This window comes from Mirounga angustirostris, unplaced genomic scaffold (genome assembly GCF_029215605.1).
Source record: "Mirounga angustirostris isolate CCGP_5_RB_7025 unplaced genomic scaffold, mMirAng1.0.hap1 SCAF_6, whole genome shotgun sequence".
NCBI classification, from domain to species: domain Eukaryota; kingdom Metazoa; phylum Chordata; class Mammalia; order Carnivora; family Phocidae; genus Mirounga; species Mirounga angustirostris.
In genome coordinates, this window is record NW_026991714.1 from 58,455,814 (window position 1) to 58,481,923 (window position 26,110).

Sequence of the window (26,110 nt, forward strand, 5' to 3'; positions counted from 1 at the left end):
CAGCCCTCTCTCCTCGAAGGATAGAGCGCTCCATCACCCAGGTGTGCCTTCCGGGTGAGGGCACAGCTCTGGGAGAGGGGATGCGAGAGGCAGGCTGGGGAGAGGGGCCCTCTTAGGCACAGAGAAGTTTCCTTTCTGTTGAGAACCAACTCTGACGGCAGCTCACGTGCGTCCTCCCTTCCCCAGGACAACATCACGGCGGAGATGATTCAGGGCTGCCCAGCGCCTGCATTTCTACCAACACGCCGCAGGGCTTTGGACCCAGACATTACCTTATTGTAACAGGGCAGATGGCTCCCTTCAGGAGGCTGGTCAAAGCTAACTGGCACCTCCTCTGTCTCCTGAGACCGCACGCCAGGGCTGCTGGGGGTGGAAGGTGGGCTCTGGAATGGTGACACCGTGGTCTTAAGTCCAGGACTCTTGGGCGAGGCCCCAGGTAGCAGGGCCGCTGGATCGAAAGCTAAATTGGCCTGCCAAGAAAAAGTGAGGCATTTCAAGTTGGGGTGGGGGACCCTAAGAGTTTCTGCTTGAGCTTGTTGGGTATGTGGCCTGGAACTGGTTGGGGCCAGGTAACCAGGTAATGTGAGGCTTTCTGTGTCGCTTCCTAACCAAGTATCCATTGCCCTGGTCCTGGAGGCACTGTCTCTTGCCACCACCAGCTCATACCCCATCCCCACCCCCCACCCTCCAGAGCTGGATAAGACTGGGTCATGGTAAGAATTAAAAATATAGGGGCGCCTGGGTGGCTCAGTCGTTAAGCCTGCCTTCGGCTTGGGTCATGATCCCAGAGTCCTGGGATCAAGCCCCACATCAGGCTCCCGGCTCAGCGGGGAGTATGCTTCTCCCTCTGCCACTCCCCCTGCTTGTGTTCCCTCTCTCACTGTCTCTCTCTGCCAAATAAATAAAATCTTAAAAAAAAAAGAATTAAAAATATAAAACTACATAGCAATGCTGTGAGCCCGAGCCATGTTAAAAAAGCAGCATGTGATGAGTACCAAGGGGCAGGCTTGGTGACAGGAATTCAGGGCTGGGCGTTAAAGGAGGTCTCCCTCCCCACCCAAGTTCAAGCTGGAAAGTTCCCTCTGTAAGACGGCTTGCAAATAAAAATATATCTTGCTGGCCAGCAGGAAACTTGAGCTTTGAATTATGGACTACTCCAGGGAGGAAAAATCATACTTCATAACTCATCTAATAGAATATTTGGCTGAAAAGTCTAGTGGATGATGCATTTCTTAGTTCTTGGCTCCCCCTCCCCCCCTTCCCAACAAAGTAAGGTTCCTATGGGATCTGGCCAAATTGTCATCCTGTTGCTGACATTCTTTTTTTTTTTTTAATTTTTTAATTTTATTATTTTTAAAGATTTTATTTATTTATTTGAGAGAGAGAGAATGAGAGAGAGCAAGCACATGAGAGGGGGGAGGGCCAGAGGGAGAAGCAGACTCCCTGCCGAGCAGGGAGCCCGATAGGGGACTCGATCCAGGGACTCCAGGATCATGACCTGAGGCGAAGGCAGCCGCTTAACCAACTGAGCCACTGTTGCTGACATTCTTAATGAGATTGAATGATTAGCGATCACAACCTTATTCTCAGTTGCTGTGCCTCCCAGAGAGGCTCCTTAATGATGGGGAAGGGAAGGGGAAGGAGACCAAGATTGTGGGGCACAGAGCACGTGGGAATGAATTTCTGGCACTTGGATGAGGGCTGAGATGGACTACAGGGAGGCAAAGGTGAGGGTCCTGGGCTGCACCCCTGGGCTGGCTATGAGAGGGGATGTGCACATCTGGATCCCTTCTGAGAGATCCTCCTTATGTACATGAGATCCCTGCAGCCTCCCAGCGTGACAGGCAGCCCCACTCCTTCCCTGCAGCTGGAGGGCAATCAGGGCTTTTCAGTAGGAATTCAACTTCTGGGGAGCCCCCTCCCACACTGCACAGGGTAAGCTCATGACCAGAAACCAGAGATGCTTTTCTTAACCCCAAATCAGGCTGGGGGCCAAATCCCTGTCCTCTCCCAGAGGTGGAATTGCAAAAGCTGTGGCTGCTTGTCTTGACACACCCCTAATAACAGCTTTGGAGCAAAGTTGATGAGCTGGTTTTCTTGGTTGGGCCCAGATGGGAGGATACGGTGCACAAGAGCCTTGCTGTTCTCCCGGGTGGCTGCACAGAGACCGCGGTGAAAGCCGGGGCAGCCTCCACAGGCCCCACCCAGACCTATGCCAACCCTCCTCTATGCTTTAGCTCATGCTGGTCCCAAATCAGGAGCACCTTCCTCCTTCCTTTCCAGCCACCGATCCTGGAGGACCGATTCAGGGTCTAGGCGTTTCATAAAGCATGCATCCTGTCCACTCTACTGTACTCTTGCTCTAAAATTCCTGAGCAAAAATAAATAAATAAATAAATAAATAAATTAATTAATTAAAAAAATAAAATTCCTGAGCAGTGGTTCTGATCTGGGGTGGGGGTGGGGGGCAGTCGTGTCCCCAGGAGACATTTGGTAATGCCTAGAGATGTTTCCCACTGTCACAGCTTGTTGGAGAGTGTTGCTGGCATTTAGTGGGTAGGGACCAGAGATGCTGCTAAGCATCTTGCAATGCACAAGGCAGTGCCCTGCCACAAAATTATCCTGACCCAATATTGCCCAGGTTGAGAAACCCCGATTTAGAGTAGTAGGAGTCGGGGGGTTACACACAATTTAGATCTCGGTATTTACTCTCCGAGAGTTTATGTCTTCTATTATATCATGTGTGAAAAATCTTGTCTCCTCCCAAAGACCGTGAGCTCAAGTTCAGTGCCACAAGGTTCATGTACACCCCCAGGAAAGCCAGCCAGTTGCGGGCACAGTGGTGAGGGCTCTGGGCTCACAAAGTGATAGGTAGGGAGGCAAGCTTTCCAAACAACAGATTTGGCCATATCAGAGCAATGCCTAGCCGGGCTCACAAAGTGATAGGTAGGGAGGCAAGCTTTCCAAACAACAGATTTGGCCATATCAGTGCAATGCCTAGCCGCTGAATTTCAGCCCTATGCACGACTGAAATGGTTTGTAGGGGCATTCAGGCCTAGGGGGAGAGGACTTGGCTAGTCCTGGAGCATTTCTTGCACTCTAATGTCTTTTTCCAGACTCTTGAGACACCCCATTATCCACCAACCACCATTAGCTGTTGACCACATGAGCTGGTGCTGGATGGGATCTTTATATTAGCCCTTTGCCCCTGGATAGAGCTCCTCATCCTTCATAGCTGCTTATCAGAGATCAACTCTTCAGGTGACAGCAGGTGCTACCCCCAGGAGCCCTGAAGACATGCAAATGTTGGATAAGAGATGAGGTGGGGTCAGAGTACCATTTTGCACTTACCTGAAGCTTCTCAATCATAGGCGAGCTCTTCACCTTGATTTTAGGAGGATGGCTTGCATTGGGCAGTGATTTCTATAGAGCAAATGGACCAAAACAACCAAATGAGCAAGGTGAAGGGAGGTGGCATTCTGGCTGGACCTCACAAGGCACAGGTGGAAGAAGAGGGGCACAAGCTGGTGTCACCACTTTCCCATTTAGCTTCAGCTGCCCACTTACCTCGTTCGGGCCTGGGCCAGTGTAGGCTCCCCTCCACCCCTCCCACATCCCGCAGTTGGCAAGACCACTTGAATCTATGAATCAGAGCAGGCAGGACAGACATCTGAAACACAGGAGGCCTCCTGTTCCAGGAAGGATTTCTTCATGGTCATTACGAGGGAACAGACCATGTCTGAGGGAATGAGATCGTCACCTCATGACCTTCAACAAAGTGAGCCAACAACAGGAGGGAATTCCAAAGAGAAAAGGCGAAATGGGGTGCCTGGGTGGCTCAGATGGTTAAGCATCTGCCTTCGGCTCAGGTCATGATCCCAGGGTCCTGGGATGAGTCCCGCATCGGGCTCTCTGCTCAGCGAGGAGCCTGCCTCTCTCTCTCTCTGTCTCTTATGAATAAATAAATAAAATCTTAAAAAAAAAAAAAAGAAAAGGCGAAATGACCGTATGTTCTGTTTGCACAACTAAAACAAGAAACCACAGACCAAAGCTAAAACCTCACAGAGGTACAACTGAAAATCTTCCCTTGAACTAATGACATTTTGGAAAATCCCATCAATGTATCATTTATAGATTATCATTCTCCCAAACATTGACTATTCATTCTCATTAAGCAGACATTTACTCTCTACTACATTCTGGGCATTGTGTTGGTTATATGAAGATGAATATGATTTAGTCTCTGGCCTCTAAGAAGCAGTCAATGGCTAATACATATATAGAAAACCATACCTACGATCTGCTAGTTGGAGATATTTTCGTGATGAATGTACATCAGGAATCTTGTCTGTAGTTAATTTTATCTAAAAAAATGGACTCCTTGGGGGCGCCTGGGTGGCCCAGTCGTTAAGCATCTGCTTTGGCTCAGGTCGTGATCCCAGGGTCCTGGGATCGAGCCCCGCATTGGGCTCCCTGCTCTGCGGGAAGCCTGCTTCTCCCTCTCCCACTCCCCCTGCTTGTGTTCCCTCTCTTGCCGTGTCTCTCTCTGTCAAATAAATAAATAACATCTTTAAAAATAAATAAATAAAAAATTAAAAAATAAAAAAAATAAAAAAATGGACTCCTTGTTTTGTGTACAATCCCTGTAACTTGAGTCTGGGTCCACAGATACATTGACCTCCACACGCAGGAGTGATAAGAGTAATGATGATGGTGATGGAAGTGACTTCCATGGGGTTTAGGAGAGGCCAAGGCAGAAAACAGACTTGTCTACAGTTTGGAGACCCCACATATGTTTCCTGCCCCTGTGTCCTAGTGTACCTGAATCATAAAAAGAAGAGTAACACCCATCTCTTGGAGATATTCTGAGATATTTATTGAGCGAGATGATTGTATGTTAGTGATGGAAGGAGGAAGACTTACTCAGTCAAACTCCTTGTGGCCTTTTTAAGGCCCAACATTGAGGGAGAGGTGCGGAGTGGTACAGTTTCCAGCTGGGACTTGGGCATTGACAGGAGCCGGATGGGTGCCCTGGCCTCAGTCTCCTAACCAAGACCCAGGCAGGCGGGTTAGAATAAATGATTCTAGGGGTGCCTGGGTGGCTCAGTCAGTTAAGCGTCTGCCTTCGGCTCGGTTATGATCCCAGGGTCCTGAGACTGAACCCTGGGCTCCCTGCTCAGTGGGGACTCTGCTTCTCCCACTGCCCTTTCTTCCCTGCTCATGCTCTTTCTCTCAAATAAATAATAAAATCTTTTTTTAAAAATGATTCTAAGGACTCTTCCAGCGTGAAGGCACCTCTGGCCAAATGAGTTAACGCTGTCAGACGTATTCCGAGAGCAGTCTTGCAAGGAGCCACGTGTCCCTGAGGAGTACGGCTTCCAGCCCCGAATCAGTTGTTTTTAATTTCTGTGCTTTATGGTGAAATTTCACAGGAGCCATTGTTTCTGAAGACACTGTTTTGGGACCGGCGGCAAAGATTCTGCTGACAAAGCTCACTTTATGTAATACCAGAAACCCTTCTCTTCCCCAAGAGACCACTACCTTCCGAAGAGAGAGGACATTCGATAACCAGCCTCTTCGCTATAGGACAGCGCTGGGAACCCAGCTCCTGCTCCACGACGTCCGTGCTCATTAGAAGCGAGCCGCAGAGCGGGAAGGCTCCGCAATAGCGGTTGGTGCAGTTCCTGCGCTTGGCAGCAGGGGGCAGCATTTCCTTTGCCATTTAACAGGATTCCAGGCCAGCGGCTGGGTCTAGCACCATCCTGGGGGGCGGGGGGCACCTGCCTCAAGCTCTGGATGTATGCATATACGTCTACGCATGACGTTCCTGTAATGCCTAGAAATTACGAAGCTGATCTTTCAGATGGGAGTGCTTTTCAGCGCTTTTGCAGACGGCCATGCTAACTATTCTTGTGGTTGGGTCCTCCAGAGAGGAGTCACCCCACGGTCTCAGGCCTGAGCAGGCCTGGGAGGGGCAGGAATGAACAAGGGGTGCAAAGACCCTTCCCTGCACCGAGGAGTCGCCTGCCTGGGGCCGTGCCCTCCAGGCCCCCCTCCGAGGCTTCGGGAATTAGGGCTCCTGCAGGCAGAAGCCTCTCTCCAGCCCAGCCAGACAAAGCTGGTGGTTCTTATTTCTATGTGAATTCCAAGGTGACAAGAACTCATCAATCCTGGAAGCAATGTCCTTCCTATGTGCACGCAGCCTGCCACTCCAGGCCGGACTTTTTCTTCTAAAATCCACCCTCCTATTCATCTTGCCCTTGGCTCCTAGAGCCCGTTTCACTGCCGGTGGTGCCTCATGGGATGAACCTGTAAATTGATTTCTCCCAGAGCCACTGAACTAAACTGATTCCCTCTGCTTTTATTCCAGGGAATGAAACGTCCCCGTCCAGCCCCCGTCATCTGTCTGGTTAGTGTTCGTGTCCCCATTTCACAAATAAGGAAGCAGGCTCAGTGCAAGACAGGGGCTTCTCCAGGGCTGAGCCCGGGTCATCAGGGGGCAGCCTCACAGTAGGCTCCCAAGGGCCACGGCCTCAGCCTGTGGCCTGACACCGACACCAAGCCCAGGGGCTGAAAGTCACAAGGAGAAGTTGACCCTCCGTAAAGAGAAGTTGTTGGAATGTATTTGGTCATAGCACTGGCTAATAACTCCATGAGGCCACAGAATCATAATGTTGGTGCTCGAAGAAATTCCAACAAAAAACTCAGTTTTTAAAAACTGTGTTTCGGGGCGCCTGGGTGGCTCAGTCAGTCGTTAAGCGTCTGCCTTCGGCTCAGGTCATGTTCCCAGGGTCCTGGGATCGAGCCCCGCATCGGGCTCCCTGCTCAGTGGGAGGCCTGCTTCTCCCTCTCACACTCCCCCTGCTTGTGTTCCCTCTCTGGCTCTCTCTCTCTGTCAAATAAATAAATAAATAAATAAAATCTTTAAAAAACAAAAACAAAAACAAAAACAAAAACTGTGTTTCTTAGGATTCCCATTCCAGGAGAAGACACTTGTTCGGGGCCTGGGGGAGTAACCTCAGAGCAGTGGGGCTCTAGATGCCCCCCCACACTTGACCAGCAGCAACGAATTTCCACTTTCTCTGATGGGCTTCGGCCTGTAAGCCTTGGGTGGGAGAGGTTTGAAACTGTCGCCCTACTCACACCTTCACTACCATAGATGCTCAAGGTCACACAGGTATCTAGTGTTTATCGTCAGGTTGCTGGTCCCCAGAAAGGGAGGAGGAGAGAGGTAGCTGACGTGGGATTTGGGAACTGAGCTGTCTTTGCCTTCCTTGCTCTCTCTTGGGGTTGGTCTTCCAGGCTGGCCGAGAGAACATGCAAGTTCATTTCTGGGGGACCGTGACGTGACCACGGTGAAGGTTCATGGGCTGCTGGGAGGGGGCGCAGAGAAGTCACTCTTACAGCTACGATGAGATAGATCAGGGTAGGTACCTACCCAGTCTGGGAATCTGTTGCTGGCTACGGTCTGTGATACCAGAGCCTTTCTTTTGTTGGTAACATCGGCTATTTATATGTGAGGGCAACGAGGCCTCTGTGTGCTCTGATTGTCTTCCAGTGATCCAAAACAACAGCCAGTCTCTACAAGGATAGCACGAAACCACGGCACTCTCTCTCACGAGGCAAGTCTGCCTTATGTAAGTGTAGCCTCTCTTTCTGCCCAAGGAAGATCACAGAAGTCGGACCTGGAGTGAAACATAACCTTGGTGACTCCTGAACCTGGCGTGGTAATACTCTATGGCCCGTTTGTTCTCTTTGTTGAAATTCTCCGGCTTGGAGAACAGTGCTCCAGTCCTAAACAAATCCTAAAGGAGTCTCCATGAGAAAGAGTGGAAAGGAACCTGGTGTCTAAAGTAAAGGATTCCAGAAGCATTAAGAAGAGGAGCTTCATCCCTGAATCTGATAAGGGAGAAATTCCCTGTGCAGGTTCCAAGGCCTAAATGTGCGCGTTTTGTGCCCTCTCCTCTAGAAGGAGAAAGCAGATCCATAACCAGCACCCCCTGAGCTCTGACATAGCACTTACCTCCTCACCGTTCTGGCCCAGCTCTACCTTGGGGGGGAACAGGGGGAGGGAGCAGGGTGGTTTCCTTCTTGTCGGTTTACAGGCTGGTGTCTAGAGGGAGGGGGACAGACACACAGAGAGAAAAAGAGAGAGAGCTAATCAGGCAACAGGGAGGAAGAGGAGTAAGTGGAAGCTGGTTTTAGGAATGTTCAGGGATGTCCAGAGAGAAAAGATGGAGGGAGGGGTGACATGTCTTTAAGACGGACCCATTAGCCCTATGCATTAATTCTATTCCGCTGTCCACCCCTTCTGACTTCCAGGCTCCTGGCTCCTGGCCTGGTTCTTTTCTGCTGGAACATCCTCTCTGACTTGAGATTCACTGGCCTGAAACAACATCTCAAAATGACACCTGCTTCCAGCTTCCAAGCGTTGCCGGCACCTTAGGTCAACACTATCTTCTTCACCCTTTATGACATTGCTGTACTGTCTAGAAATTAAAGACTGATTTTTCAGATGGGAAAACAAAAGCACAAAATACTGCACCTAAAAAAGCCTGATGGCTGCACCCCTGTTTGCCCCAAGGGGACCATCGCCCACCTTGGGGTACGGTCTCCTTCCTGTCACTCCTCCTGAGCACTGTATACTGTGTGACTCGGGAAAATCTAGCCCAAATCTCTCCAGCGTTGTGACAACCCTTTTTACACTGTCCTCTCCAACTGGATTCCCCTGGAGTCCGGTGGTCACTGGATCCCTGTCCTTCCTGATCCCTGGCCTCCCATCAGAATGCACTTCCCTGGATGTTTTCTCTTCCTCTTCAACTCTCAATTCGGAATCTGCTCCCCTCTCGCCTTGCCCCTGACTCCTGGACCCCGGGGCAGGAGCCGATCATGGGCATCTCTGTATTCTGAGCCAGTCCAGGTCTGGCACGTCTGGGCAGGATCTAAGTCTCCCACAGCCGATGATCAAGATGGAAATGAATCCAGACTCCCATGTTTCCAGCTCTCTGGCCTGTGTCTCCCCCCGTCCCGGCCAGAGTGTAAGCCTCGCTCTGGTGGGGAAAGATTCTGCACAGGCCCAGCAGCCTGGCCACATTCCTCACATTCAGAGGGACCCCTCTCTGGGTTCTCTTCCTAATTTGGTAATTACCAAGCTTCCTCCCTGCCTCTCCTCTGGGCCTGACCCAGACTTCCCCTTCCTCCAGCCCCCTCCCAGAAGAGGGGCTCAGGAGCCGCCTGACTCACCTCCTTTGCAGTGGCAGCCTGCTCCCTGAACCGCCCGGCCAGCTGGGCCACCGAGGGGGGCGCCGAGTCATCCACATTGGCACTGGACTCTGCTGATCTGTCCTGGCAAACCAAGGGGAAGCGAAAGTTAATGGGCAAACGTGCACTCGGCTCTTCTCCATGTTGCTCCTGGGTGCCACTGAGCTGTGGCCTGGAGCAGGGAAGCGGGGACAACGAGGTATTTTAATAGCATCTTGCAATTGGCCCCAGCGTCCAAGGATTTTAAAAACCATCCAGTCAACCACATTTAGTGCATTTTGACGATGCGCTCGGCCCTGGGTGTGGCTCCGGGGGTCTGGAGAGGAATAGACTGGGTCCTGTCCCGAAGGGGCACCCAGGGATCTGGGAAGTAGTATAAGCCCAGTGTTCCTCATTCTGCAAAGACCCAGACTGGAAAGGGGTATATCAGAGACGGCACAGGAGTCTCCTTCCCTCGGTCAGAAGAGGTCTTCAGAAATGGTGGCAAATGCTTTGGAAAGCAGGGCTTTAAGTGTATGGAACGGGGTAAGCAAATGCCCTCTATTGAACTTCGAACATGTATATAGGTCTTGTCTTCTCTACTTAAGTGAGTGCCTTGGACAAAGAAGCGTTCGGTACCTATTTGCTGAATTAATCAAGAAATAATCTGAGGGGCACGTAGCATGCAGATGAAAGCTGGACCGCCTGGATTCAACCCCTGGGTTGCTGCATCTCTTACCAGCTCAGTGACCGGGGCTAATGGCTTTACCTTTCTGTACCTTTCCGTGGATTGAATGAATCACTATCTGAAGTGCCGGGGCCAGGCGGGGCACACTGTGAAGAGCTTTGGAAGGCTTGTTATTCCTGCCAGCGGCGGGGTCCTTGCAAGAGCCCTTGTGCTGATTCACATTAGGTCCTCGCATGATGCATTCCTGCTCTCCACAGCGTCCTCCCCGAGAGAAGCTCAGCCCTTTCCCCTTCTGCTCCTTTTTGCTGAAGGAACTACCTGAAAGTCAGGTTTCTCCAAGTTGGCTACAAGCATGCGTGGGCCCCTGCTCTGCCACCGGTGCAGGTCACCGGTCCCTCCCTCCAGGTGCCTCCGGGGTCCCTGATGCGACCAAGACGCACCCTGGACACTGTTTGTGCCCACGTGCCACTTGTCACCGAGACACACTTGGTGAGTCAGCGAGCGCTGTAAACGGCACCCCACTTCTGACGTGTGGCATGTGGCCTACATAACCACCTGGTTTCAGTATTTTTTAAATGTCCTGTCCTAGAGACATTAGGCTCTTGTTTTGGGGACCACGATGACGGCATTTCTTACACAGCTGCAAACGCCCCCTACCACTTCCCCTCCTCACGTCTAGCCTGAAACTGGGATTTGGGCAGCAGCAGGCCCGAGAAAGCCCACCGTGGTCTCTGCAAGGGGCTCGTGGCCCACAAAGACAAGGCATGCCCCCCTCCGGCTGCAGGCCTGCACCCCTTGGCGCCACACGCACGTGCACGCAGGCTTCCTAGGCCCTCCTTTTTGTGCTAAAATGTGTCTCCTACCTTTCTTATTTGGGTGCTCCCTCCAAAGTAAATGTCATTGGTCATGCTAGACCCTGGCTGGTTGGAGCAGGGGCAAGGCAAGCCCCAAGCCCCACTAACCTCTTGTTGTGAAGTGAAGTAAACGGAGCTGAGCTCTGCGAAGAAGGCTTTGTTTAGAGATGGGAAGGAGCGGCTGGAACACAGACCTTCAGATCTGAGAACAGGCTCTTCTGGAGGAAAGACCAGTTCATCTTTACTGTTTCCTGCTATAACTCAAGGTCAAGCCCGTTCCAGCCTAAACACCCAATGCTGACTTTGCATACAGATGTGGAAGGATTCACCTCCATTCAGGGAGCCAGTGTTCCCCATAATGCTGGGGAAAAGCTGGGGAGCCTGAGCACCCCCCAAGTCGTGCCCCACTGGGCAGAGCTCCCAGGGCTCACACCTGTCTGCCTCCCACACCTGCCATGATAGGGGTGGTCACAGGCAAACATCTTGTCCTTTGGGTCCTATGGAGAGGCTTTAGCACAGAGCCTCTAATGGAGCCACTCTTGGCCGATTGGTTTGTCCATCTGTCTAACTTCCTGCCCACATAACAGATCAGTCTCTCTGTCCGTTGCTATTTATTGCTCGGGTCCTGCTGACAGTGTACTTTACCTCCGCTTCGAAGGCACCAATCACTGGTGTGCAGGAAGATACATTCCAGATAAAAATAGAGCTGTACAGGAATCAAAAACTCCTCCCTAACTTCCTCGTCTCGAAACGGGGCTTGGCAAGGGGCTCAGAAGTGATAGAACTGGAAGCATTTAGGGCTTAAAAGCTGGGTTGAAGGAAAGATTATAAGACATCTGAGTTTGTTTTCCTGGATCCCAGTGAATGGCTCTTCTTTAGAATATCGAAGAACTCCACAGCTTGTTGAAGCCTGGCAAATCCATTCACCACCAGCCCCTCTCCAGACTCTTATTCTGTGTTGTAGAAAACTGTCTTCTCCCAGCTGCCACACTGAAGCCCAGAGAGGGCAAGTAACTTAGCCAGAGTCACACAGTAGAAGCCAAACAGTAATCTATGAGACGCTTTACTCCAACACCTGCTAATCCAGCAATTGGTATCAGTTAGATAGTATAATTTGTGAAGGTGCTTTGAAAACTGTGAAGTGCTGTGTAAGAAGTGAAACTATTATTAGCCACTGGGTTGCACTGTTACAACGGGAGAAGCGTGGCCTTGGGGCTGGACAGAAGCCGAGGGCTCGGGCTGCTTGAGGCTCCGCCTGGGTTTCTGCCTTGCGATTCTGGCAGGTACGGCTGCTGACCTCCTCCAGCGCTTCAAAGGCGCACGGCCTCCGGCTCCAGGTTAGCGAGCGACTCCTCTAGGTTTTTCTCCCGGCCCTGAGGCTGGTTTGGTAAGGCCACCGTCTCACCTGGACTGAGAAAGACTTCAGGGTCCCTGCCTAGCCCCAGACTTTCCTGGGACCCCACAGCCTCCCTGGGATTAAGTGTTCTTCCTCTGTCCCCAAGATGCCCATAAAGCATTTAACACAGAGCCCAGAGCGTAGAAAGTCCTTGTCGAAGGGCGCTTTCTTCCCCCTACCCCCACATCCAACTTAGCTCGCAGGGGCAGGGCTGTACCTGTTCCCAGAGTCGCTCACACCCTAACTTACCCCTTGGGACCGTGTCGGTCACAGGTTCTCCCCGGCCTGCCTCCGGCCTGGGTCTGAGTCACTGCTGAGACCTCAGTGCTTCCTGTCTTCTTGGGCTAATCTCTATGTCTTCAATCTGTTTTCTGGACTCAGCTCCCTTTGTGCCTCGCTTTAGCTGACACTCGTCTTTCCAGACTGTGGGTCTCCACTACATTCTCCTGGGCCCAGATCTTGTTCACCAAGCCCTCCCTGCCACCGATCCAGCCTGGCCCTGCCAGCCAGCTTGGAAACCACTCGTGTGGTTCCTGTCTGACTTTGCCAAGGCCAGAAAAAAAATCACCTCTGGTGTTTACTTTCCATTTCTATGGGACTTTCTTCTGAGAACTGAGGAGTCCCTGTGTCTGGACAGCATGGAACTTCCCCCGAGCTGTTGCCATGTTGAATAAATACAATCTGCATGCTGCTGATCATCCACATAGTGGAACCTTTGTGTACAGGCCCGAATTGTGGGCTCTACCTACCTCCCTGACTCTGCCCCGGGTTCTCCATCCTCCTCCTTGGTCCAACGTCTAAGTATCTGACGCTGTCTGGGCCCTGGATTAGGGAAAAAAGGCACCAAGGGAGGCCTCTCCATCTACAGCTTGGAAGGAGAAGCAATGAGAGGACCAGCTTGCGGGCTGAGGAGCCCCTGCTCTTGGCTAGTAGGAAGGTTCTCTTTGCTCACCAGAAACAGGCCAGACAACCGGAGCCTTGAAAGTATGGAGTATGTTTGCTTCTTTGCTCTTTTAGAAAGACGACAGATCTTAACACAGTCCTTTAAGGGATTCACACCCTTCCAACATGACCATACTTAAACTGTCACTTCGAAAGGATCAACAGACTGTCTCTCTGGGATGCCACGATTGTTCCAGAGTTTTCCTTTACACTCCTACCTTATCCCTGACTCTTCAATTCACCCAACGTCCAGCCATTACCATCCTGGGATGATGCAAACGGCACTGGACCGGGAACCAGGAAGGCCCATTTGACCTACCTACATTCTTAGAGCACCTGCTTTGTGGGAAGCACAGTCTTTATAGCACTTGGTACACTTGCAGTAACTCTCAAAACACTTCTTCCGGGAGAGGAAACCACCCCAAGTTGCTGAGTGACTTGCTATTCAAGTCAGGAAGTGCCAGCACCAGACTTGTCTAGATACCAAAGCTCCAGCTCTTTCCAGACCAACATGCTAAGGAACTCTAGACCTTTCCTGGAAGGGTTAGCTTACTCAGTCATTAATATATTCTGTCATCAATAAACATCTACTGTTCTAGGCCCTGGGGTATCACGGTAAACAAGACAGAGTCCTCACACTTAAGGGGTTGCTCTTCCGGGGGGGACATATACACAGGTAAGTAAGAGGACTCGTTCAATGCTAAGGAAGAGATAAAATAGGGCATTTTATCTCTGGGGGTGGGGGAAGACATTTATGAGGAGGGATCATCTGAGTTAAATCCCAGCTGGGGAAAAGATGGGAGGAAAACTCCTGAGCAGAAAACACAGACAGAAACAAAGGCTGAGGGAGACACGGTGTGTAAGGGTGAGAGGGAGCCTGGGGGGCCACATTGTGGGAAGCAATTTGTAGTTTATTCTGAAGGCACAGCACGCCTTTCGGAGGGTTTCAAAGAGGGGTGTGAGCTAGGTCACACACAAGAGACTCTCTGTGGAGGACGGATGGGAGTAGGGAGCAGAGAGACTAGGAAGAAGCTTCTGTAGGCGGTCCAGCTGAGTGCTAACAGTGGAGTGGCCAGGCTTGCAGCAGGCAGGGGGTCAGAATGGGGTATCTGGGGGCAGGACAGTGAGGAATTACTGATGCACTGGGTCTGGGGAACAAGGAAGGGAGCATCCAAGGACGACTCCTGGAAGTTTGATTTGCACGACGGGATGCAGGGCTCTTTTTTCCTGGCTTGGGAGAGAGATGTGAGTGAGGGTAGACGGGGGATGAACAGTTCTTTCTTGGTCGTGGAAGTTTGAAATGTCTGTAGACATCCAGGAGGAGATGCAGTAGAGGGAGCCAAACGTAACCAAGTCCAGGGCTCAGAGGAGGTGTCCAGGCTGGACCCAGAACTTGGAAAGTCACTCGTTAGGGCTGGTATTCGCAGTCACAGGACGAGATGAAATCAGAGGATGCACAGAATAAGAAAAGGAGAGGGTCCACAGACTGAACTCCGGGCACCGAGCTGGCTCTCCTGTGGCCGCAATGTGGGCCTGGCAGACATTTTCCTGCAAGCTGCAGAAGGGATATCCCGTGGGGGCCGGAAGAGCACTGTGGCTCAGGCGACAGACGGTGAGAATCTTGGGATGTCACCGCACAGAAAAAGCATCGCGTCCGCCCCCCATACTGCTGAGACCCTTCTTCACCATTTCTTGAACATCTGTAGACACCGCAACAGGTACTGGGATCACCGTGGTGGCCCTTAGAGGGTAAACGGCCCTTTTTGGAGGAGGTGGGAATGGAGAGGAGGTGAAGAAGGGGAAAAACAGCAACAAGATGAGGCAGAGGAATAGCAAGGGTTTATGTGAATGCTGATCAAATATTTCATGTAAGCCCCCAAAAGTCCCAAATATCCCCTACCTGCCCGTTTGTAGGCTTTAAGGATCTGAAAATAGCAGGTCCTTGGCCTCTGAGATTCTCTCCCAGGGGAAACCCAGGTAAGGGACTGTGCTCACATGGAGGACTCACAGACCCCTGCCCCGGGGAGCGTGTCCCTCCTGAAGACCTTTAGGGCTTCCCACTTCCTCCCGGGATGTGGTTGCAGCCCAGCAGCGTGGACAGAATTTAGCAGCCTTCGGTCGATTGGTGGGACACACTATGATACGTTAGTGGTCTTAGAATCAGTGTAGCCCACAGCGTCAGGTGCATGGCGGGCCATCCAGGAGTGGTCAGCTGGGTTAGTGGTGGTGGGACGGGCTGGGTTAAGGTCCAGGTGCCTTCCCAGGTCACAGCAGGGACAACAGAGAAGGGGGATAGAGATGTTCATCCCAAGTGCCATTATAGTGATAGGACCTCATAGATGTAATTTGGGAGATAAGATCTGTTAAATGTCTCTATCAAACCCATTACCTATTGGACAAGCATAAGGAAAACACATTTATTTTGAGTCTGGGCTCTAGTCTTGGATGTGGGTCTTGCTGACCCCCCGTTTCTTCATCTGTAAACAGAACTCTTAACATCCATCAGCCTTTGTTCCAACCCAATCTGCAGCACGTGCCCTGTTTCCTGGAGGCTGTGCCAACATTCTCCCAGGGACACCAGGAGGTGGCTAGAATCCCCAGAGTCCCCACAAGATTCAGAATGAGCCCTGTCTATCGCAGGAGGAGCGCACAGCTGGCGATGTTCTCATGCTCTGTGTGGGACAGTAGAGCACGGAGCTCAGGCTTGGAGCCAGACTGCCTGGGTTCAAATCCTGCCTCTGCATTTACTAGTTCTGTGGCCCTGGGCGAGGTACCTAAATTTTTTGTGCCTCAGTTTCTTTTTTCTTTTTTTAAAGATTGTATTCGTTTATCTGAGAGAGAGAGACCAAGAGAAAGAGAGAGAGAGAGAATGAGCAGGGGGAGGGGAAGAGAGAGAGGGAGAAGCAGGCTCCCCGCTGAGCTCAAACCCAGGACCCTGGGATGGTGATCCAAACCAAAGGCAGACAACCGACTGAGCCACCCAGGCTCCCCTTTTAGTATATATGCTGCTCAAGTGAGCACGGTGCCTCGTTTCTATCTGTAAAATGGGGATGATAATGGTAGCACCTGTGATATATGGTCATTGGAAGGATTTAATGAGCTCATGCATGTAAAATGCTTAGAACGGGGCGTGGCATGAAGTCAGCATTCCAGAATTGTTAGCTATTACCAAATGCTGGCTATGGGGCTGGTGCCTACTCTCGCTCTCCCATTCCCTTTGGGTCATCGAAGCCTCAGGGGGAGCACCAGCTGGCTAAGATGTGCTCCCTGCTGTTTCCTGCACTCAGGAATCTGTTGCTAAGTTGGTCCATCTCGACTCCGCAATTTTAGTTGGCTATCTTATTACCAAGGCAGACTCTCAACAGACACTCCATCACTGAGTGTTCAAACCATCCCTGAGAAACTGATGTGCACCGTAATGAGCGACTAAAACAATAAGCAAAGCTAAGTTTAATTTTATGCTTCTTAGGGTCATGACATAGGTCATGAATACATACGCATCCCAGGTGTCCAAAGCTCTGTGTCAAATCTAAAGAGTTGGATCAAGATATCAAGTCCACGGCCACTCACTGATGAATGCATAGGCAACTGTGGCATACCCATGTATTGGACTATCACTTGGCCATGAGAAGGAATGAAGTATTGATCACGCTATAGTGTGGATGAAACTTGAAGACATGATGCTTGCTCAGTGAAAGAAGCCAGTCACAGAAGATCACATATTGCATGATTCCATTTATACGAAACGTCCAGAATAAACAAATCTGTGGAGACAGAGAGTAGATTCCCAGCAGTAATAGATTACTCTGTCATAGATTACTACAGAGAGTAGTGGTTGTGTAGGGCTGGAGGGGAAGGGAAGACAAGGAGGTGGGGTAGTGCTAAGGCGTATGGGGTATCTTTTTTGGTGAGGTGACAAAAATGTTATAAAATTGACCATAGTGATGGTCACACAACTCTGTGAATATACAAAAAACCATCCAATTTTACCCTTTAAGTGGGTAAAAAAAATTGTATGGTATGTAAATTCTCTCTCAATAGAACTTGTTGGTTTGGGAGTGGGAGAGGCCAGTGGAGAGAAACCAGCTCTCTTTCTATGTTCCTGACTTCCCTTCCGTCGTGTTTAGCATCCTCCATCCACAGGTTTGGGCTTTGCCAGGCTCCCAGCATGCCTTACAGCTGCAGACTCATCTAAGGAGTCTCTTCCAACTTGCTGCTGGAGGGGTTGATTATGCAGCCTTATAAGTTTGTGAGGAGGACAGAATGAGTTTGATGGTCAAGCACCCAGGGAAGGGCCTGATACTTAGGAGGCACTCAATTCATGGTCGTTCACTTCTTTACTCACTCCGTGAATATCTACTGAGCATCTTTCATGTGTCCAACACTGGCTAAGTGTGGGGATATAAAGTTGAAAGTTCATGGTCCTAGAGCTCAAGGAGCTGAAAGACAGAATAATAAAAATCACCATAATGCAGAAAGACCGTGGCTGTAATTGGGAAATGCATGTCATTGCCGTGGAAGCTTAGGAGAAGGGGCACTTAGGTTTTGTGAGTGAATCAGGGAAAGCTTCATGGAGGAAGTGATGCTTAAGCAACCTTGAAGGGTAAATAAGAGCTTGGCAGGAGGGAAGGAGGGAGTGGGGGGAGAGGGGGGAGGTCATACCAGGCACAGGAGCGGACTGGCAGGTGCAAAGTGTCAAAGCGTGGAAGACGAATATGTCTTTGGGAAACTTTAATTGGTTCAATATGGTCTAAGTGGAAAGGGGATGAAGGAGAGGAAGAGAAAGAGAAAGACGTGGCCTGTCCAGGGGGAGGCAGATCCAGGTTTTAATCCGGGCGCTAGCACTTATGTCTCAGCCGTACGGGTGACCTTGGGCAAACCTTATGTCTCTGAGTCTCAGTTTCGTTACCTGTGATATCAGGTTGATAATCCCTGTCTCGCTGTGTTGTAATGAGGAAGACATGAGATGACAGGGGCCCTCAGAGCCAACACCTGCTGTGAGCGTCCTCTGTGCTTGACCCTGACCTCCCGGGACGTGTGCAAGAAAGCCACGGTGCTCCAGAGGTGCTCCGGAGTGTGGACTTTAGTCCCCAGGTGATGATGAGCTAACAACACATGGTGGAGAGCTACAGGCTTTGCTGTATAAGGGGATCCCTCTGGAAGCAGATGGGATAATAGCATGTATTTCCACCCATTCTGCAGTCCTTGGGCGACAAAGGGGATTTGCCGCTGCTCTTTGAAGGCGGGGCTGTTGAGAAGGAAAGTGTGTTTCCATCATCATCTTCTTCCTCCTCTCCTCCTTTTCTTCTTCTCCTGATTATGATTATTGCTTGCTACCACCTCATGCAGGGAGCGCTCGGAGGCTGGCTGGTAAGGCCACTGGGTAGGTCCTGGGCATAGTCTTGGATCTGCCCGTTTCCTTGTGTGACTTTGGTCAACTCACATGGGCTCTTGAAGCCTCGACCTCCTCATCTGTACAGTGGGAATAATGCCCGCCTCCCCTTCCTCATGGGATAGTTGTGAGGCTTTACAGACATGATGGTGAATGCACACTGGGTGGAGGAGACAGAAATGGCCACGATGGGTGCTGCCTGCACCCCAGAGTTCATGCGCTACTGGGAAACAGGGACAGTTAAAACATATTTAAAGTGTAATAGATCTGCATGGTAGGCAGAATAATGGCCCGCAAAGACGTCCGCATGCTAATCCCTGAAACCCGTGAATATGGTAGGTTCCATGGCAAAGGAGAATGAAGGTAGCAGATGAAATAGGGAGATCGTCCTGAATGAGCTGGGTGGTCCCAGTGCAGTCAGGTGGCTTCCTAGATGTGGCAGAGTGGGGTGGAAGGGGCTGAGCGTCTGAGTGAGTGAGGCTGTGGGGAGGGCCCAATCCATCCCCGCTGGCCCTGAAGATGGAAGGGGGGCCACAGCCGAGACAGGCAGGCAGCCTCAGAGCTGGGAAATCGCAAGGAAGCAGTTTTTCCCCTAGAGCCTCCAGAAGCAACACAGCCCTGCCAACAACTTGATTTTAGTGCAATGAGACCCACGTCAAACTTGTGACTGCCGGATCTGCAAGGTGATAGACTTCCACTGTTTCAGCTACAGTTTGCTACGTCAGGGAAAGACTATGGTGAGCCGGCCAAGGCTTGCTGAGCATCCCCCCTCTGTGCGCTCCGAGCTGTGGGCACGTAGTTGTGAAGACAAGGTGCCTGCTCTCACTGGGACCCACATTTGGTGGAGGGACCGGCAGTGAACAAATGAGCGAGTGAATGTAGAGTATGGGAGTGGTGCTAATGTCCTGAGGGGGTGCTGGGCGTGGCTTTGGTGCTTGTGGTCACAGGACACCTCCCTGGGCGGGGGTGGGGGGGGTGGAGGGGGTGGGGGTGGGGGGTGGGGGGGTGGGGGAAGAGGAGGAGAAGCGGGGAGAGGTGACATTGAGTTGAGGATGCTGTGATTGGAGGCCAGGGTGAAAAGACAGCCTGGGCAGCAGCCTGGCCAGAGGCATCTGGGAAGGCTTCCAGGAAGAAGCACCCACCTGGCCAAGCTTGAAGGATGAGCACAGCTGGTCCCTCTCCCCCCCAGGAAGAGCAGGCCCCTGTGAGGCCAGGGGTGGCTCAGGAAGCACAAGAGGTCCCTAAGCCTGGTGCAGGGCTTGAGGCGTGAGGCATGAGATGAGCAGCCGGAATGGGAAGGGCCCCCTAAGCCGGGGCCCTGTTCTAAGGGCCATGCAAAGTCATCAGAGCGTTTTAAGCAAAACCACTGGATTTATTCTGATGCTCCCTCCAGCTGAGAAATGGATGGGCTGGGGACAGGGAGCCCAGTTTGGAGGCTGTTGCCATTGTGATAAAAGGGGGACAGTGAGCACATGGACAACCCACTGCTGCCCACAGAGGTGGACCCTGGCCCTGAATGATGCTTTTACTGGGCCAAGGCTCCTTGCTGCTTCTGGATCTGCCAGGGGAGCCATGAGGTGAATTTGGGAAGAGCGAATATGGAGGAACGGGAAGGGGGCTGAGCCCTGAGAAACGTTGAGACCCGACAACTTCTGGGGGCAGTGGCCAGATCAACAGAAAGTCTGGTGACAGGGGGCCAAAGGGTTTGAAACTCGGCTCCTGCTACAAGGTGATGGTGGGCAAAGGCTGCAAAGAGAGGGAGAGGGTGCTGGGGTGAGGAGGTGGCCTCCAGGCTGGGCTTCCCACACACTGTCACCTGTCCCCGCCCCTCCTCCCACAGTGGGGCAGAGGAGCAGGTCAACCCCAGCCTTGTCCGGCAGGCAGCCTCTGAATGGCAGGCCTTCTCTTCGCTTTTGTGCTTTCTCTGTAGGGCAAAGGGGGAGGGCGTGAAAGAAGTGACTGCCGAGCCGGCAGGGGTGATTTAGGGGGTTTCGCCCACCGAGGCCGACAAATCAACCTGCCATCCTTGGCTCCTCGAAGTAAGGCCAGAAATGCCCTCCCCTGTACCCCTCTCACGCTGCTTAGTCCCACAGTAAAGCTGATTTCACTGAGGGCCCCTCAAAGTCTGGGGGGGGCCAGGGAGCCACCCAGGCTAGCGATAGCCACGTGAGCCACTGCGAGTACCCCCCCCCCCCCCGGGGAGGCATTTCTGCTTCCCGAGTGACAGTGACTGTCAGCGTGTGTCCTGGGGTCTGGGACATGTGTCCTTCGGGTCACAGCAGAAAGCCGAGACATACCTTCTAAGTTTAGAACAAGTCACCCGAGGACCTGGGCCTGCCCCCTGTCAGCCGCAGTCTCTCCTGTTACAGTAACTCCCCTGGCCTCCCGTCCTCCCCGCTGAGGCTGAAGCTGGACTCGCCACAGGGACACCCTCCGACGCTCTGTGGGTTAGGTCACCATGGGCAGGGCGCAGTGCTGGGCCCTCTGCTCCCTCCTGTTGTTTTACCACATCTAGGACTCATTCGTTCATCCATCCATCCTTCCATTCTTCCTATGCTCCGGGCCCTGCGCTGGGATATGACAACGAACCAGAGGACACTGGCCCTTTCCTCACGGAAGCTAGTGAGGGAGCCATGCATTCGACAACCATCCTTCGTTTTACCCAGTTTATTGTTCATCAGGGCAGAAAATGATACAGAGGGAAAGGACTGGGGGAGAGAAGTAGAAGGGACGCAAGCAAGGTGTGTGTGGAAGGGAGGGAGTAGCCAAGAGCATTCCAAGGAGAGTTGATACAAAGGCCAAGAAACCAGAAGAACAGGTGTTTGAGAAAATGAAAGGAGGCTGGAGCTCAGAGAGCTGATCCAATGCCCACAGTTCTGTAAGCTTGTCTCCTTCTGCTGTAATCTCTGAGCACGGGGACCATGTATTATTCATGCCCCCCCGCCCCCAGCCTATTGCCTGGCCCATAGTAAGTGCTCAATAAATGCCAGTAAATGAGTGAATGAAGAAATGAAGGGCGCTGCAGCACCCCTGGGCTGACATTGTGAAAGCTCCATAAATATAGATCAGGACCTTGAAGTGAAAATGGAAACAAAGTGTCAGCCAGGGTTGGTTCTGGGCTTACCACACTTGAATATTTTCATTAAGGCTCATTGACTCATCCAAGGTCACTGGAATAGTAACTAGAGGGCAGAGAATGAGATCTTCCTTGCTGGGTCTAATACTTAGCAATCTGAGCCTCTGGTCTCTACTCGAAGCTAGGCAATCCATCATAAATTCAGGTTCCCATCCCTGGGTATCTGTCGTCTCCAGTTTTAACAACCCAATTTATCCTAAAACATGACATACCTAAATCACACTTACAATGTGTCTATTTCTGTATCTAGAATGGTGGAATCTTTGTGTTGGCTGTTGATATTTTCAGACACATTTCCTCAAGGAGCAAACTGAGGCAAAGGGAGGCACGAGTCCCGTGTCGAAGTAGAAGGACATCTACCCTAGTGGATCTGAAATCCACAGCCCTGGTCTGGGCTCTGCAGCTGTCCTCCCTGCCTTTGCTGCCCGGGCCGCTCTAGGCAGAAGTCCCCAATCTCCGTGCATCAAAGACACGTCATGCGTGGGCCAGGCTCTACCTGCCCTAGAAGCCTACTCAGCTGGGATGGGGCCAAAGGGGTCTTGAAGCTATTATTTACTGATCGCTCCTATCTCCTCTTGCCACATCCTTCAAAGAAGAGAAAAGAAAACTGCCTAGCTGAGTGCAGTGGCTTCGCTTGAAAGGTCTGTTGGGTTTTATAGAGCAAAACTGCTGGCCTCCTCGGCATGAAAAGGGGAGACTGGGAAGGGTAGGGAGTGTGGCCTTCAGCCTTCAGAGGCTTGTCGATGGCCAGACCTCTCTTTTTCTTCTGCGCGTCGCTTTAGATGCTCCCTTTGGGCCTGGGGCTGATTCACAGTGCGAGGGTCCCCTCCAGGTACCACCTGAGAACACTCCAGGACAGCAGTCCCACCTGCATCTACACCTGCGTGCAGTGACTGTAGTGGGGGGGTGGGGATTGCTGCTCGGGTCCCTGTTGTAGCCAGCTCTGTCCACACTCCAAGTGATCTAGCCACACCTACTACCACCGCTCACACGTCTCTTTAGAAACTGGTTTTTAATTAGTAATAGCAACGTTCTGCTACATATTTTCTCCACAGTAATAAAACAGCTCATCTGCTGAATGTTTATCATGCCAGGTGCTGTGTTAAGATCATCTTTTTCTTTTCTTTTTTTTTAAGATTTTATTTATTTGGCAGAGAGAGACACAGTGTGAGAGGGAACACAAGCAGGGGGAGTGGGAGAGGGAGAGAGAGAAGCAGGCTTCCCGCAGAGCAGGGAGCCCGATGTGGAACTTGATCCCAGGACCCAGGGATCATGACCCGAGCCAAAGGCAGATGCTTAACCACTGAGTCACCCAGGTGCCCTAAGATCATCTCTTTCAATTCTCATGACATCCCTGGGACATGGGTTTCATAATCACCTCCAGTTTGCTGATGAGAACACAGAGAGCTCAAGTAACTGATCCAATATCACAGGGCTACTCATGCAGGCTTCGCATCCATGCGCAGATGCTCTGCTAAAACCTGTGTTCCTAACCACAATACCATTTTGCCTCCAGCAGAAAAGCATTTAGCAATTCACATTTTCGGATTAAAAAGTACTCATCAAATTTAGTAATAATAAGACAAACAACCCAGTAAAAGGATGGGCAAAGGATTTGAGCAGACATTTCACCAGAAAAGATATATGAGTGGCTGATAAGCACATGAGTGATTAAGTAAACGCAAATTGGAACTGCAAAGAGACACGACTGCACACCCACAAGATGGCTAAGATGCAACTACAGACAATACCAAATGTTGGGGAGGCTATAGAACAACTGGAACCCTCATACCATTGGTGAGAATGCTAAATGGGATAGCCACTTAGAAAAATATTTTGGCAGTTTCTCCTCATCAAGTTAAATGTATACTGACTGAACAACCCAACAATCCCACTCTTAGGTATTTGCCCAAGAGATATGAAAACATATGTCCACATAAAAACTCACATGCAAATATTTAGAGCGGTTTTATTCTTAATGGCCCAGATCTAGAAACAACCCAAATGTCCACCAACTGGTGAGTGGGTAAACAAACATATTGTGTGTTGTATCACAGAGTACTCCTCAAACAAAAGGAATGAACCAGTGATACGCACAACAACATGGATGAATCTCGAAAGCGGTATGCCAAGTGAAAGAAGTCAGACACAAAACACTACCAGTATGATTCCATTTACATGATATTTTTATTTTATTTTATTTTATTTTAAGATTTTATTTATTTATTTGAGACAGAGAGAATGAGAGAGAGAGAGCACATGAGAGGGGGGAGGGTCAGAGGGAGAAGCAGGCTCCCTGCCGAGCAGAGAGCCGGATGCGGGACTCGATCCAGGGACTCCAGGATCATGACCTGAGCCGAAGGCAGTCGCTTAACCAACTGAGCCACCCAGGCACCCTACATGATATTTTTAAAAGGCAAAGCTATAATGACCGAGAGCAGATCACTGATTGCCCGGGACCAGGGGTAGGGACAGGGGATTGACTCCAAAGGGTACAAGGCAACTTGTGAGGTGATGGAAATGTTCTATCTCTCGATGGTGGTCTGTATCTTGTGGTGGTGGTTACATGACTGTATACAGTTGTCAACACATCAAATTGTACACTTAAAACAGGTGAATTTTATCGTGTACAAATTTTACCTTATGAATGTGATAAAGCAAGCAAGAATGGTGAAGAAAGCACAGAATTTGAGGCCTGAGAAGCCCAGGTTTTTTACTACCACGGGTGGTGGAATCTCAGGCAATCAACTCACCTGCTTAGAGTCTCATCTGTAAAATGCGGATAATAACAGCCCCTACGGGGTCACGGGGATGCTAAGAGCTAGTGTTTGATCAGATAGTTGGGGTTCAAATCCAAACCCTTCCCCCTACCAGAAGTGTGATCTGAGGCAAGACACTTAACTTCGCTGAGCCTCAGTTTCCCCGCTTGTAAAATAAGGCCTACCTCATCTGATTATATTATATTATTTGGGTTATAAAGCCCAGAGCAGATAATGCACATAGTGCCTGGCACATGACAAGCTTTCCCTCACGTTGTTGTCCCCTAAGGTACTGACCGCCACACGGTCGGTGTTAGTTGGGACGCGGCCCCACTGCACTCCTTACAGGGACGCCAGGCGGCTGCCAGTTGGTGTTGAAACACTGCAAGGGCTGGGTGGAGATCTGCCGCTGCCAAGTCATTTTCCCCCTCACCCTGCAGAACAAGTTGGCAGACCAGGTGGGTTGGCACCGCATCTTAGTGTCAGAGGAATTTACAAACAGGAATTTTCTGAATCACGCAAAACAGCAGACTGGCTAACTCAAGTGTGATTCTGGACTCCAGCCATGAGCAGCCTAACTCACGGCAGGGCCATTCATGCGCTGGGGTCACGTGGGTGTCTCGAGGATGTGAAGTGGGATGATGCGGGCAGGACCAGGCTTCTGTAGGTGGGGAAGGGTCTTGCCTTTTTCCCAGGACCCTGCACCATGAAGGGGCCATAAAAGGAAAGCCCCATAGCCAGAGTGCGAGGGTTGTGCCTGCCCCAGCAGGTCCAAGTCCGAGCAGGACAGTGTCTCAAGTGGGAGCAGATGCCCTCTGGGGCTACTGTAGGTGAATGGCTTGGGCAGCTCTCCGGGGAACATGCATGGGTCCAGATGGTGCAGGGAGTGGGAATAAGGGGTTAAGTTCCTGGGAAGACATGCTCTGTCCCACAGAAGGGGAGATCCAGATGAGTTATTTCAAGAGCTGGGCAGCCTGGGGGCGGGAAGGCCACTGACCCAGCGGTCAGGGGAGCTGTGTGAACTCCCCGCCCCTCCCTGCCCTTTTGTTTCTTCATCTGTGAAATGTGGGGCTCACCAAGGCCCCCTGAGCTAGCTCGCTCTTTGGTTTTTCACGTTAACACCACTACGAAGAGAACGGGGAACACTTAGGTTATCTGTCTTGGGTAGATGGCAATGGGGGCAGGCAGCCCCACTGAGTTCGGGCAGAATGGGAGCACACTGCCAGGAAGCTCAGGGATCCCAAGGAAATGCCGTGGTAGCCCTGAACAGCTTTGCATACAGCTCTTCTCCTCCTCTTCCCAAAGATGAGTCCAAGAGTGGAACCCTCTCCCACTCTCAATCCGGGAATCAAACGGGTAATGCGATATAATCCCTTCATTCCAAATTAGCAAGCCAGGGGCCAGTGATTCTTTCGGCAAGAAGAGTCTAAGAGCAGCAAGAAGGCATGGCTCAAACAGCCGAGGAAGCGTTTAGCCCTTAAAGAGAGAGTGGGTGAGAACCCAGGAACAAAGAACAACCCACACACTGGATCCCGGGGTACAAGGCTGAGAGAGACACACAACTGTAAAGGGGGAAAGTCAACGTGCATGGAGAACTCGGGTTCTTCCCTGTGCTCCTGCCCAGTTGGGCAAAGAATAACCCTCACTTTGGTTTTCTTGGGAAGTTTATGTACTGGGGAGGTCATACAAAGAAATGACGACGG

General features: G+C 51.2%; 1 protein-coding gene across 3 annotated transcripts in view; it reads right to left on the bottom strand.

Annotated features, from left to right (window-relative positions):
* RCSD1 (RCSD domain containing 1) overlaps window positions 1-26,110 on the bottom strand; it is a 64,883-nt gene that overhangs the window by 9,939 nt on the left and 28,834 nt on the right. Inside the window, exons 2-5 of one of the 3 annotated variants that reach the window (XM_045877540.3) lie at window positions 9,244-9,345; window positions 8,024-8,113; window positions 3,352-3,423; window positions 273-470 (exon numbers count right to left, since the gene is read on the bottom strand). In XM_045877540.3, coding sequence (XP_045733496.1) covers window positions 273-470; window positions 3,352-3,423; window positions 8,024-8,113; window positions 9,244-9,345 — 462 coding nt within the window. The remainder of the gene's footprint in view (window positions 1-272; window positions 471-3,351; window positions 3,424-8,023; window positions 8,114-9,243; window positions 9,346-26,110) is intronic. The other 2 variants (XM_064594380.1, XM_064594379.1) reach the window with 2 other exon arrangements.